Source organism: Linepithema humile, chromosome 1 (assembly GCF_040581485.1).
Source record: "Linepithema humile isolate Giens D197 chromosome 1, Lhum_UNIL_v1.0, whole genome shotgun sequence".
Taxonomy (NCBI): domain Eukaryota; kingdom Metazoa; phylum Arthropoda; class Insecta; order Hymenoptera; family Formicidae; genus Linepithema; species Linepithema humile.
The window spans coordinates 27,069,230-27,084,906 of record NC_090128.1 but is presented as its reverse complement, the minus strand read 5'-3'; the positions used below and the strand labels follow the sequence as shown (position 1 = coordinate 27,084,906).

The 15,677-nt window shown below is 44.0% G+C and overlaps 1 protein-coding gene across 1 annotated transcript in view; it reads left to right on the top strand.

Moving 5' to 3' along the window:
• Positions 1-15,677, top strand: part of LOC105668537 (uncharacterized) — a 111,955-nt gene that overhangs the window by 49,799 nt on the left and 46,479 nt on the right. Inside the window, exon 3 of the mRNA XM_012360972.2 lies at positions 7,994-8,088. Within this exon, the coding sequence (XP_012216395.1) occupies positions 7,994-8,088 (95 nt within the window). The remainder of the gene's footprint in view (positions 1-7,993; positions 8,089-15,677) is intronic.

Here is a 15,677-nt window from a genome sequence, read left to right as displayed (position 1 = left end):
CGAATAACTTAATATAATCTGCGGCTGTCTGTCAGTTAACTTTTGCGACGGAACGGACTACAAGGGTGCTAATTAAGTGATTCAATTAAAACCGCAGGAATTAAGATTCGCCGCGGAAAACTAAAATTCAAAATAAGGCGCGGCAGCCGTTGTCGGAATTTTAATAGGCAGAAATCGCCTTTGAGAACTGATATATTTTCTCTTTTATTAATATTACTGCAAATGGCACAATAGAAAATTGAGCAGGTGAAATATATTTTCTCTGCATCGATTCGCTGAAATTGAAAATGATTGTTTTTATATAGAATGTTACATTATTTTAGCGACACGATAAAATTGCACGGAAAATTTTATTACTATAAAGTAAATATTGCTGAAATGTAAAATTTGTTGTAATATGTAGCTTGAAGCACAATTTTTACTTCCAATCATATTGCATATTTAACATCATTCTTGTATGAAATTTATAAATTTTCCGATACATTTATTCATTTAAATCAACATAACTGTAACGAAAGCCGATGTAGGCGGCACGGCATGTTAAATTAAAATAAATGTATCATGCCGTTTAAATGTAACTAATATATAAGCGACAGCCCCTTTGCACAGTCCATTAAATTCAATCGGCCGTGATGGCGATAAAAAACGCTTATTAGTCGCACGTGCGCGACTCCTTTCAAATGATCAGGCCTTCTAAAAAAGGGTAGCGATTCTCAAGCGGATATTGCAGCGCTGTATAAATAATGGCCTTGCCAGTTTTCACGTTGAACAATAATTAGCCTCGGCGTATGAAAAGATGCGATGGATGCCAAGCGAGCTGCTATAAACTCGGGGAAGGGGCAGAGGGGGGGGGGGGGAGAGAACGACGTGTTCCGTCGAACACGTACCGCGTAATGTAGTTTTTGCAACGCGTGTCATTTTATGCACATTTACATATGACTGCTGACGCTGATGCATTCGTAAACGATCCATCAATTTTCCGAGTCGAGTCGGAGAGTATCGAGGAGACGAGCAGCGAGGCGTGGGAAATATGGCTGGCTGGGCCATGGTGGACCTTAACGCGGTCAAAAAAATTCTGCGGCTAAGCCATTAAGTTTCCTTGAGGCCCGCCGTCGATGATAGATGAGACGCGGAGCGGCGGGCAGGTCGCGGATCAATAAATTAAATCAAGGCGCCGACTGGACCGGGCTTGAAAATGATATCGATTGAACGGGGCGAGACCGACGGTATAAACCGGGATAAAACCGGGTGGCTTATGACTGATGATTACGGAGTGAGATGCAGAAATTCGATCGAGATCGTAACAAATTGAAAAAGTCGGGCGGAGCGTATCTGAAAATACATCGCGTCCTAATTCGATTTGGACTAGGCTGGTCTCCTGTCCGCGTGCGCGCGCGCGCGCGCGAACGGACGTTCGTTAATATTATATTTATAACTATCGCTCTTTCCGAAGCGCGCGCGCTCGTCGTGCCCAACGCGGTCTAAACGTCCCACATAACGTCCGGCCAAAAAGTCAGCGACGAGATGAAAGGCGTCCCACTTGCGGCGGATGTAAAAAGAGCGAAGAAATAAGACGAATAGGGTTGAGGTCAAAGTGGACATACAAAGAGAGGACTCGGAGCTCGTCCACTTTGCCGCCCCTGGTGTTGGCTCTCGTCGCGGTGGACAAGTCGGCCGACTTTAATATGCACCCTAGAAATTGAATTCTCTCCCTTTTCTCACCGCGTCTCCCGATCCCTTCGACCTTTCCCGCTTTCTCGGCCTCGTCAAAGCCCGGCTTCGGTCTGAGAGCGGAACGCAGGTGCGGGATTCGTAATATGGATTTAAGAACACTCGGTGATATTGACGGATATGAGCGCTCCCGCGGTGGCGAACCCCTCTCCCCTTCCCTTCCCGTAACTTCGAATGCCGCCGTGTTACGGGAATCGTACGGCTGGGAATGCACGTTTTGTACATACATTCGCGGCGCAGTGAGTCACACTGCAGTCACAGCGGGTGTTTTTCTCATTCCGACCGATCATAAAATCTTATTCTTCCGGCTTAGCGCACACTTGCGCGCGCGCGCCGAGATCGGTAGGAGGGGATGCGTAATGACGAGGGGTGCGTTTATCCGATGACCGTGTAATCCATTATTGCGTACGCCACTCCCGATGACGTGTACCGTGTGCGGGAATCCAGAATTGATCCCCGGCAACGATCCCAATGCCAAGTGTCAAAGGCATGGGGGGGTGTGCGGAGGGTGGATGTATTAGAGCGGTTAACCTTCGAGTGTAATTACGGTCTGAGCTGGCTGAGAACGCTGGATGCGTGGAAAAGTGGCCTCGGATTTCTTTCAGCTTGACACGCGCGTCGTGTATTTTTCAAAAACACATCTCGATGTCCGATATACACGAGACTCGTATATATTCTCCGGCATTCTTTTTTTTTTGTACTAAATCTCTCTCGCTTTTATTGCCCATCAATCAGTTATTTTACAGTTATAGCTAAGAACATTTGTACGTAATATTTCACTTGTGTTTGTCGTCATTCAATTCTTTCAATCGGCGTAAAATGTTACATCGCAACAAGCTGATTTATTTGCCGTTCTGTTTCACAATAAAAGCTTTACAGAAAGCGTTCGCTGGTCCAATCTTTGAATACTTAAATAATTTTGCGTTTTCAAGTGCGTCGGGTGTGAAGATGAAATATTCATCGCTACGTCATGTACTTCAACGCCAAGTTGAAGTCTGTTGCCGCGTGTCAGGAAGGGAGTGGTGAAGTCACGATTGTCTTAGCGAGTGCGCGGGAAATGGGGTCAAAGTAATGTGAGGGATTAAAATGCTTCGTAATAACAGGCGAGAAAGTTTATTATAAGTTCCACGTGGAATCACTTGGCAACGATAGCGATCCTGTCGCTCGCAGAGTAAATTTGCGATAATAGTATTAACACTCGCGTGCTTTTTCGGTAACAATAAAGAATTGTTGTGCTGATCACGGAATAATTTATTTCTATATTTACAATTGATAAAAGTTCTTATATAAATATCTGATTGTGGGAAATAAAAGTTTAGAAACTTCTTGTAGTATTTGTGTAATAAATTGTTCCGTGTCAACTTACTTGACGTTTATATAAACGTTTTTATAATTGATAACGATAGAAAATTCATGTATTAAAAATTTAAAAGTTTACCGTTGCTACACATATATATATATCGTTATATAAAAAGAGTTTAAATAAAATATCACTCGGAGAAGTTAACTCGCGCAATTTAATAAGCCAAATGCGATTTTTCTTGACATTTTTTTCCTTAAAGACGTCGAAGCTCTTACGAAACTTTCCCTTTGGATTTCCCGTCGGTACTTCAATCACAGACTGAATGACACTTTCAACGGAAATGGCGGACCAAGTTTCGTTCTTCTATGTACAAATTCTTCTCTTTCACACGCAGTGCGTTTATGTCCTCGAACATCCTGATCCGGAAGGGTAAACTTTGTTCCTCATATGCCACATCTGACCCATGTCTGATGTCCCGGAGACGCGGGTGTGCTCGTCGATTACTACTCTGTCCGAACTGTAAGTCCGACGTTTCAGGGTTCTCATACGTTCTGTCAGATCACTCGTCCACCTAAAGGCCGAATTTCCTGGGCTTCTTGCTACTTACAGGAACTAAATCCGCTAAGACCGCGCCTGAAACGAGGAGCCCGACATTTCGATAAGAAGCATTTGCGACGAGTTAGAGCATTAGATTTTTTCTCAAGCTGCTTTTTGGCTTTTATCTGGATAAGATTTTGAAAGAGTCGCTAACGGACATTGTATCGTGACGTGTTGTAACACACTGTACGACAGGAGTAGGATTGTACTCGGAGGCATAGGTTTTTGGAAAATGTTGTTTCGTTACGTGCGCGTCGCAGCGAGAAATAAATTAAAACACGATGCGCGATGCGAGAAACTTGTTCGTATAATGGTTGCGTAATGTAATCCGCAACGTTTAAATGCTGTAAAGTTACATCTTCGAGTGATAGGCTGCGTTGTATCGTGAAACGAGGGTGTGGCGTAGCGGAAGTAATAAAATATGCAAATTAGATAGGTATATTTGATGATCCCCGTGTCTTCTGGGAAGACCGGGATCTATCGGCGTCGCGCAACTTTCCGCACACTTGAACCAAGTTGGCGCGCTCGGGCGTACGAAGATGTACAAGGCGAGTCCGGCGGTATTAATACTGAATTGCGACGCGGCACCATTCGGCTCATATTAAATGGAGCATTGTGGGCGTTTCGAGGAATCGATCGTCCACAAAGTGGCAATCAGACAGAGAGTGAGACTCGATCACGTGATTTCCCGTGGGTGCCGTCACCGACAAATGACCCAGCTGTTGCAACGCGGATGCCGCTCCACCTTCGTGGATCATGCTACGCTTACTTCGACGCTATGGAACATTGTGATAAACCTATAGATATTTTTCACGAGCCAAATGTCGCGACTCCATGATCGAATACAATGCCGTATGAGAAGATAAACGTGTGTAATATTCCTGGAATAAGAACATCTATTTCTAGACGCGGTTCGATGTTACATATTCGAAATATATTTTGATGCTTTCCTCTAAAATGTAATAAAGTCTGATTGTCTGATTAAGATTTCTCGAGAGAAACTCATAAAACTCGCTATTTTCATTCGGCAAACGCGGTTTATCAAAGAAAATTTAAACGGAAATATTGTATATGATAAGCGGAAGCCTCGCGGTGAAGCAGGATAGAAGGAAAATACGATAATGGATACTAACTGTTAATTAATAATAAAGTCAAAGCATTTTCCGCTAATCAACCATTTGCAAGTTCGCCCCGAGCGTGCTTCCTCGCGGAAACCCGATATTTACCAACTTAAGTATCGCATTATAAGCCCCGAGAGCGGTATCGACGGATAGTTCCGCGGGCATTAAATCCAAGATACCTCCGTCGGATCCCCGCGCCGCTTTTCTCCGAAGCGCGGCGCATTCAAAGTGAATTAATACAACTTCGGGCTTGCGGATAAAGTAGTCAGATTCTGTCGCGATGCGGGATCCGCCGTTGCGATGTGCTCGCATTATAGACTGCACGGCGCGATGCACGATTCACGTGCGACGACCGCGCGCATAAATACAGGCACGTTCGTCGTTTACCTAAGCATCTGCGAACGTACAGCACATCTGGGATATTACGCTCATTCCTTTCTGCCCTGCTCGTCGCACCAGACTGCGGTCGCGGTAACGCCAAAAGATATTGCATAACACCGGCGTATCGACAGGCGGCCTGGACCGCCGCCGCGCGCCGGCGAGATTTATTTTTCAATGTCCCGCAACGGGGAACGATTCTCCGGATGGAAAATACACGCGGACACAAATACAACTCGCGGCCGTTTCTTGTATATATGTATATACCATAGGCTCGTTCGCGAAGACACAAGTGCGGGGATGTTTCGGGTCTTGGATTTCTCGAGACTCGCGCTCGAGCGGCGCGAGAATGGATTTCGTTTTCACCGTGCGATCGATACCTTACATTAAATTTCCTTGAGTGTTGCACGACGGAGTACGCGTTCCGCGATTCAGGATGGATGAAGGACGACGTTTCTCACCCATCGACCATCCTTCATTCACGGCAAATGCGCGCCACGGCTGTCTGTTTTCCCGAGAACAAGTTGCGTAGCGGAAATTCAGCTGTTCCATATTGTTCGCGGATGCGGGACTCTTGGCTGGCGTGTCTGGAGCTTCTTATCCGTTTGTCAAATTGGGACCTGCGAGCTTCCGCGTTTTGTCGCATTAATAACACAGTGAAATTTGACAGACGCGTTGCGTCGACATCGCGCGATTAATTAACAATTAATTATACATTTGACGCTTAAATTTTTGACGGCACACTTTTGACGGCCGTCAATCGCAGTGTGATGAAATCTCCTTAAAAAAAAAATGGTCGCTGTTGACGTTGTTTTAAAGCGTTCGTGCTTTATGACGTATTCCACGGAAACGAGATTAAATTTAATGGCGTTCCTTAAAAATACATAGACGCGGCACAGACGGCGCGCGTTATACTGTGAAAGCTGTTGAAAGTTTCGCAGAAGACTCGCAGAAAGTTTTAATTTACTTTCAAGCCTTGGTTTATGCAGCTCGTTGTCAAATACATGTGTGCCGCGCGTAAACGGAGCTCGCTGCTTCTCTCTTTCTCCTTCTCGCCTTGAATTCTCGAAGAAACTCGTCGACGTCGATGACGAGCGTGACGACGTCGCCGACGAATTCCCCTCTCCGAGTCTCTTCCTCCAGCTGAAACTCGTCGCAGTGTAAAAAAAACGCTCTATCCCTCTCGACAGCGTAATCGGAAGATTGTTTGTGGAACGTCGCGGCTGATACAACCTCTGACGATTTATTTTGACAGATCGCATGTCCGTTCCCATCGTATGAATGCTACTTGGCTCTTGTTAATTCGGGGCTTGTTTCATGTCGTGTGTAACTGCTGTTTACAAAAAAATTCGATAAATTAAAATTTTAATCTCTCGGAAATTTATTTTAAAAACGTTAATTAAAATATATCGTTATTTGAAACTGCATTTTTCATACAGTGTGCATTTTTGTCGAGTGTGAGTGTATAATAATGTTAATAAATGTAAAATATGCGCTTATATATAAAAACATCTCATTTGCAATAAAATATCACTTGATTTTTTTTCAAATAATAGCCAATTATAAATGTTATATATTTTCTGCGCGACTTTTTCTACTTTTACGCATGCTGCGCTTTCCGAATTTTTTATTTTACATTGGTAATCGAAAAGGTAATTTAGAGAAATAGTAATAGCTATTTAAATCACCAAATAAACTGTGATCTTTGTAGCTATTCCGGTATTGTCGCTTGAATATTGCGGACCGCGCTTTTATGCGGTTTTTACGTAACGACGTACTTTTGTATTTACAAACGGGCAACAGCCGTAATCAACTTTCTGCCTTCGGGCAATCGTCGGATGCGTAGAATTCGCGAAACGTTGTATTATCTCGCAAATATGATAAACGACCGGTTCACCGTAGCATGATAATATTTAATTGAATCCTTGCTGTTGCGGGCCGCGCTTTGTTTAAATTTTAACGACCCGCACCGCAAGTGACCGCACGTGTCATCCGTAATTAATTTTTTACCTTTTAGCAATTGCAATGCGCGCAATTCGCGAATCGTTGTAGAGAATTTTAAATATTATATTATCTCGTGTGCGCCCGCGCGCCGCTTGTACGCGCGGTGCATTGTAGCGGAATAATATTTAATTGAATTTTCGACGTAGCGGTACAGGAGCTGTCTAAATTTTAACGGCCAGCGCCACAAATAGCCGCACGTGTCATCCACGTAGATCATTGTCGACGAAGACAATGATATATAAACGGCGGCGGGGTGCAAAAGGGGTCAATGGAATTCGCCTCGTCTCGATCAGGATCGAGATCGCTAAAGTGCCAGCTGCAACGGCCCCGAGTCAGATTTAATCTCGCTTCGTGTATTGACTTGACAATGGCTCATTGTCAATTGACAATCGCGATCGACGCTCGCGCGCTCTCGAGGCTCAAATGGTCAAATCGAATTACTCTTTGTACTGTTACGGCACGATCGGCGTTTAAAGGGTGACCAGATACGGGAAATGCTTATATCTCTTGTTACATAATCGCATGCTTGTCGATACTGTCCCGGCTGAGGTTATTACGATGCTATGCCGGAAATGTCAGTGAATATTATGCAAGTGATGGAAATTACGATACCAACGATACATATTACACGTCATCTCAAATTATTGAAGAGGAATTATTTTGGAAATACATATTGTGTGTCTGATTTTTGCGATTAATTATTACAATTAATGATATTGTAACAACATGGTTGAATTTGAAAAATTTGCAATATAATTTTATGAAGATTTATTGGATTTTCTACAAACAAATGTTTTATTTAACGCGGCTAGGCGTTTTTTTTATCGAAAGGTATAATACATAAAAATATAATTTTTAGAGACATACGAGAGAGGAGAGGAATCTATCCTTCTTCATCCTGCGCCACCTGACTTCGCTACCTGCGGTGTGCGTCCTGACAGGGGGTTCCCGAAAGTAAGTTGTAACTCGTAAATCTCGACGTCGACTAACAAATGTCTTCGGCCCGTTGCACGTTAAGCGTTCCGGGACGGCTTTTACGAGGATACACGACGCGTAACACGTATGACTATACATGAGCGCTCTCGCATCGTGCAGCATCCCTAATTTGAACAACGCCGCACCGAAAGATCCCATTAGTAACAATTGATTTTTTGATTTGGACGACATAACGATTCGCGTAACTTGGTGGATTTATAGTTCCGTATTATATATCGTGTACACACATGTAATCGCGTGTAACTGTATATCTCCGATAAATATTACATTCGCATACAAATCTGGACTTTCTCCGGGGCAACATTGGAAACGCGCTTTCAATTCGGAATGTAATTAATATAACAGCCGCGTGATTTATCGGGGCGCACAATGCCGGCGCCCCGGTGTGTCATATAAATATATTTATATCCATTATATCGACGTATTTCGGTGGCGGACGCATCTGTATTCCGGCGGCGCGCTGCAAAAATACGGCCCTAAAATTGTTAATGGACTTTCCGTGTTTACAGTGCACGATGCCGGTTCCGATTGCGTGTATCGGGAGGTGTTTCAGCGCGCGGACTTTTTCGTACCGCGCTGCGACGCACGATAGGAATATACATTTCCTTCGAGGTCGATCGCGGTCATCTTTGCGAACGGCTACAGCGAGCGGCACTGTTATAACGGATAGCCAATACGAGAATCTCCCTCGCCGTTTTTGCCCCGCTGTCGGGCCGAAAATATATAATACGCGATATTTTAATCGATACTCGTGTTTCTTTAATGACCCTCGTAACTCAAAGCGGTCGGCGGCCTCGCCGTTTTCGGAGCCCGCGACTAATCTCGTGTTGCCTCCCTCCGATTGAATTTAAAAAATGCCCGAGTTTGCCCCGCATATCTTGCGCACGGTTGATGTAACGATAACGCGAGAAGGCCGTAAAGCGACGTAAAGGAGAGCGTATAATCGAGTATAAATAACAGTAATTACGACCGCGCAAAAATAATGTTGGCGCATTTGTCGGCACGAAGCATTCGCAGGAGTATCAATAATTTTCAATTAATATTTTGCCCGGTACGGTGCGTCACGTTTGCTTTAACGCGTATTTATGTTTCGCCGGGACGGCCGTGGTAGCGTAAATGAACGTAAAATAATATCGCGTTATTCGTAAAAAAAACAGCCGGTTTTCATCTGCCTTCCGGATACCGTGCCTCGGCATCAGGTATCGGCGAGCTCCAGGAATATCCGATATCCACTGGGGCTAAAAAATTCCGATACTTTCGCGAGAAGTATGAGGTAGAAGTTTGGCTTTATATCAGTTTAATCGGAAGAGATAATTATAAAGCCGTACTAATGTTATAAGCGGGTGCAGCCGGTCGTCCGCGAACAGCGCGGATACGTTGCCGCGCTTTCATTACGCGTATAATTATTTCCGCTTTATATTCGGTGATACCTGACATCTCTTTTAATCGATACGACCGACCTTTCGACGCCGCATATTCGCGCTTCAAGAACACGTGTTTGAGAGAGCTCATTTGCGAATGATAACGTAAAATTGTGTCTTGTTCGTGCACCCGCGGGATGAATTTTTTGAAAGGCGTATATTATAAATGAATTGCATGTGTATTAATAATATTTGATTCTCGTTGCGGAATGACTATCAAACATTTCATTTGAGTAATACGCGAATAGGTATATATTTGTATAATCCTCTTTTGCCGTTAATTCCAAATGGGAAACGTAAAATATAAGCTTGTTTTCCATTCGTTGTGAAGAGCGGGTAACGGAAAATGTGGTCGATGTTGTTATTCAATCAGTTAACATTTTCTGACGGTATCACATCTATTTTGCCATAGCAGTTGCATTATTTATAATTTAGCCATAGTGAGATTTAAGGATTGTCTGCTTGTTGTAGTTGGAATAATTTATCGGACTGCGTCACGCTCGCGCGAATGATTTACGAACCAGTTTGTGAACGGACGCGACTGTCGTTTTTTTTTTTTTTTATTTTTTTTTCCCCGGATAACCTCTTCTAGAGAGGTTTAACGGCGACGTTCCTTGTGTCGGCGGTGAGAACAAACTCGCGCTGGTGTTTTCCGGCACCGTGTGTTTTCCGCGCGTTAGAAGGACTCGCGCTGAGGAAGTCGCGCGGCCGCGGAAATTTTCGTTATTCATCGCGCCCTGTCGCGAGTCCGAGGGTGGCGGAGCTACCGGAACTCACCCCTCGACTCATACCGCGCTCATACCGCAGCCGGATATATAACCGACCGGCTCTCTGTCCGTCAAGCGTCCGCAGTGGAGGCCGCAACGCGGTATTGTCGTAAATAATGAGCAAGCTTCGGTATTTGTTTATTCAGGGGGCACTCAACGCGCCGGTCCCTCGCCCCTCCCGCGGCGCCGTCCCGCCGCGGCCGATGGCGAACCGTGCGGTGAAGTAGATCGTTCCCATTATTTACGAGGCCGCAATTAGCCGGGCCGCGAGCATCTATTCTTCGCACCCGAGTAGGCTTAATAATTCAATTAAGTGACGTATAGGTGAGTGGGCGCGACGCGTCCGAAAAGGGACGGCGGCGTGTCAACTAGAAAATTTAATTTGTTGGGAGGAGGGGGGGGGGGGGGCAAGCTGCTTGAAATTTCATGGAAAGATCGATTAATCGGATAGAGAAGCGAGCGCGGTCGTATGAAACATTCAGGATGAAAATCGATGGAGCTGTCCGTCTAACGCGACGTCAGACTGAGCTTTTTTATCGGCTGGATGACTCTGTCAGGTCAAATAATACTGGCTCGCGTCGATGGCGACCCTTAGATTGCGCATCGCCGGGCGTTTAAAAAATTCACAGGCAGGATGTGAACAAATGGTGAAAATTGCGCCCGGCGTCGACCATATTCGTATTTCAGTGAAGGGCTATGTAAATGATAGCGAATAACCGGAATATAAATTGGTTAAAATTTCGTTCTGTTTTGCAGCAGTGTTTTGTTTTGACGTATCCAGTTGAGTTAAATGATGTCCTTAAGTGATGGGACATTGCTAGCACATTTGATATTTCTTTTATAACACTTTTTCCCTTTAACCCAACAATTGTTACAATGGTGGGTATTGTGTCACATAATATGTACATGACAAAACATATTTCGCAGAGTACAATAATCACGTCCGTCAGTCACGAAAGAAATAAAATGCTGCATATATTCGAAATTATGAAAACATAATAAAACGCGAGAGGAGGCCGTCGAAAAAATTAAATGCAATAATGAGTTTTAGGATATTAAAATATACGATATTGAAATTAATTTATTTGAAAAAATTACTGGCAGATCACTATATATTGCGAATGAATATTCGAAATGTTAGAAGCGGCTATCAGTTAATAACACAACACTTACATAATTACTTTAATCCTATATGAAAATAACATAAATCGCGAATGCGCGTATAATCCGACGTATTCGTGTTAAATCACGCACGTTGTTTTTATTATCAAGAAATATCGATGTTTGCTAAATCTTTCAGCGGGAGTCATAGATAAAGCGTAGTTTACGGTCGACATAAATTGCGGCTAGTATCAATTTGTTCCGCGTTGGTTGAAATTTTCTGTAACGCGGGGAAATACACCGCGATCGTGCGGGACGGAGAGAGCCGCGCGCGCACAAATAACGATCGCGGCGCGATCGTTCGTCATTGACGGCGTATGCGGCCGGAGGAATTCGCGGAAGATGGAATCACGGCGAGGTGCGCGCGGCGGACAAGTAGAGAAATTCCGCGAAACTTGCGAGGATGAGTCGCCCGCAGGAGTTTCGGGGCCGAAAACTTTCGGTCCTGTCGGGTTCGGTCGTCACGTGACGGCGGAACTTTCGACTGCAACCGGTGCACCGGCAGAATAATCGGTTCCACCACCCGAGAGTCGGCGGGCCGTGTAATCGTAGATATAGGCCGGCCGAGAACGCGAGCGTTTGTTTTAGCGTTGCTCGAGTTTAACGCGGCGGAATTGCGACGCGCGGACGTTATCTTGTCTTTTTTTTCTTTTTTTTTAATTGTCTTAGCGTTCGCGCAGTGCGCAGCTACTGCAAAACCGTAACGAACGGAGCGCATTACGAAGCCTTCCTCGCGCCGGATGTTTTCCAGTATGTCGAGTGGTAACTGCTGTCATAACCCGGTCTCGTAAAACAGTAACTCCATCCACCGGCATTCCGCCGCGCGTCCATGGAAAACGTCACCGCTGGAAATTGTGAACGTTAAGCGAAATGACCAACGAGAGTAAGGGTGGCCCGTTTCGTTTCACCGATTGCTGCGGACGAGACGAGGAACGTAGACTCCCGCGCTCACGCGAGTCGTCATGGATAAATTTTTCAGACGCAGTCTCGGTTTATGTAGGTTCGCTGCGGAACATGTGCGTCGCTTACGTATTTTCAGCGGGGAGCCGCTCGATCATCTTGTTCGGGGAGACGCGCATAGGCCACTGTGGAGAAACATAATTTTACGTAATACCGCGCGGCTCATATAATTCCCGGCTATCCTGCTTAAGCAGGGAGCTTTCTTTCTCGCGCGAGCAATTTACACCTCGTAGAGGCACGGCGCCCCAAGCCCCGCGGCGTTATAAATCCTCGTCATAACTTTACATTTGCGGCGATTTCAATCCCCCGGCGCGGCTTTAGCGCGGCACGTTAATTCGTAATTATTATTAACGATCCGAGGGGACCTCGGTCGCCCCGCCTCTTTCCGACGCTTTCCGATTTTAATCTTACGTGTGCGGTACGCGTTTCCGTGCACGCGTCTCTCCGCCGCGTCACCGAATGATGAGATACCGCGCCGGGAGAAGGAAAGCGCCGAACGCGGAAAACGAAGGGCCGGGAACGCCATTATCCCGCTGCAATTGCAATATTTATTAGCGAAATGGGGGGACGGGCACTTGGGGCGCTAGTTGGAACTCCACGGGGACTTTCGGAAAGACAAATAGTTACCTCGAGCAGTTAATAACTGAGCGGGCCGCGCTTCCGACTTTATGGCGCACTCGCTATTTAATTTTTATTTTAACTTCACTTAGGAATTTATATCCTTTTGCGTTACTTGAGATTTTGAATGCGCGGGTATCATCAGCGATACGGTTAACTTAGAGCATTCGGCATGCGGAGCGAGTAGTTGAAATTTAATAAATTGTACTGCGATGAAGTAAGTGGAGATATCTGGAGATTCGCTCGAGATTGAAGTTTATTAAAAATATAATATTGGCTCAAATTATTCAAATAAATTATTAACAACAAGCTACAGAGCCCAAGCTGGATTTTCGTGCTTAATTTATTAATATAATATAACAAATGTTTAGGTCAATCTAGACGTTTCGACCATCTGGTTGTGGTCATCTTCAGTAGTTAGTTATTATAAAATTCGGAACATATTAATAAACAATCGTTACTTATAAAACTAATTCGGATATTACAATCTTCTTATATTCGTTACATTTAAAAATTGTTTAGAGGACAACATCTTGAAAGTCATGCCTCTTCTAATAACACCAATCTTAAGATCATCAGGAAGGAAATCATGTTTTACATTAAACATACACGATGTCCTTTTTAAGACTTGAATTGTGGTTGATTGCAATTATTCTCAATGCATAGCAGTACCGTCATGTTGTGTTTTCGTGTAAACTTTCTTATTTTAGAAAAAACTAAGAACCAAAACTAAATTCGGTGTAGCGAGTCAGTTTGCTAAAAATGATATTGGAGGTCCGTGTCGTTTGAGTGGACATGTGAGAGTTTGCCATGTCCACTCAAACGACACGGACCTCCAATATCATTTTTAGCAAACTGACTCGCTACACCGAATTTAGTTTTGGTTCTTAGTTTTTTCTAAAATAAGAAAGTTTACACGAAAACACAACATGACGGTACTGCTATGCATTGAGAATAATTGCAATCAACCACAATTCAAGTCTTAAAAAGGACATCGTGTATGTTTAATGTAAAACATGATTTCCTTCCTGATGATCTTAAGATTGGTGTTATTAGAAGAGGCATGACTTTCAAGATGTTGTCCTCTAAACAATTTTTAAATGTAACGAATATAAGAAGATTGTAATATCCGAATTAGTTTTATAAGTAACGATTGTTTATTAATATGTTCCGAATTTTATAATAACTAACTACTGAAGATGACCACAACCAGATGGTCGAAACGTCTAGATTGACCTAAACATTTGTTATATTATATTAATAAATTAAGCACGAAAATCCAGCTTGGGCTCTGTAGCTTGTTGTTAATAATTTATTTGAAGTTTATTACTTAGAAAAAGTCGAAAACAGGTGGGAATAGTAGTTCAATTAATATTACAATGAAATGTTCTGTTAAATCAAGTTTTTTGCCGCAGCGAGACGGTCGTATTGAGTTCAAACGTTTAGTTTGGTGAATTTATTGAGTTAAGCTCTCAGCATTCACGCGTTTTCGATACTGATATGTACATGAAATATATTCCAGTGGCCTTCAGGGCGTTCCTTGATACTTTGATTGCCCTGCGTCTGTATGATTTCATTCGCGTGTCCGCTGGCAACATGGAAAATGGAGAGATCCAACGTAACTCCGCGGTCTGGACAAGTTAATAATCTTTCTCTTTCCATGTCACTTGCAGAAGTTCGCCGTGTGTGGTTAGCGAAAACTCCTAACGTTATCTCATTAAAATTATGATCCCATCAGACCGTTACGTAAGATAAAATTTAAAATTTGCTACGTTCACGTATATTTCTCGCTTATCTTTATTTTATCCGCCAAATCGCGGACGAACTTTTTGTCACTATCACGTGCAATCTTTTTAATTTTTAACAAAAACTTAAAGCATTCTTTTGTTAAATTTTGTAAAACAGGTCAGTTTTACGTGTTTAGTGCCGAGCCACCGTCGTTTCTCCTGATAAAAGAGCTTAATAACTTTGCAAATATTTCTCATTGTTTCTCACTATCTCGCGTTCTCTAATTATGTCCAGTGGAGTAATTTGCGAGAAAATTATTAGACGCCGCAGTGGAAACTAATGGCTAATGCGTTTGCTTATTCGCACTGAGCTTGTGCACGTTCTCGGAGAAAGCCATAGCAGTTTGCAGCTTGGCACGTGCCCGGAAGTGCGCCGATCAACTTCGCTTAATGTTGCGCCCGGAAAAGCTGTCGGGCGAAGGAAAAGGGATAACGTCCTGCTGGCGAATAGGATTACATCACGCAGCGCGATGCTCCGAGGCGGCGTGCGCGGACGGAAGCGAAACGGGATTACTCGCGGTTCAACGATTATACCGCTAAGGCCGAATGTTCAATCTCGCAGAGTGTCGCTCGCGAGGGATCGTAAACGCGTCACGTAGAGAACGTAACGGACTTCCCGTTTTCACGCTAGGGGTGGATAATAGAAAACGCGCTGTTCGTTCGTTTTGCGACCGGTTTCGTCGACGCCGGTTAAACTTTAACTGCGCTTTAATTTACTCTTCGCTTCTTTCTAATTCGGGAGTTGAACGAACAACGCGTTTCACCTCGTCTACAGAATTAAATTGTACGCTTTAGAGTCGCAAGTTACTGATCACGTACATCGAGATAATATG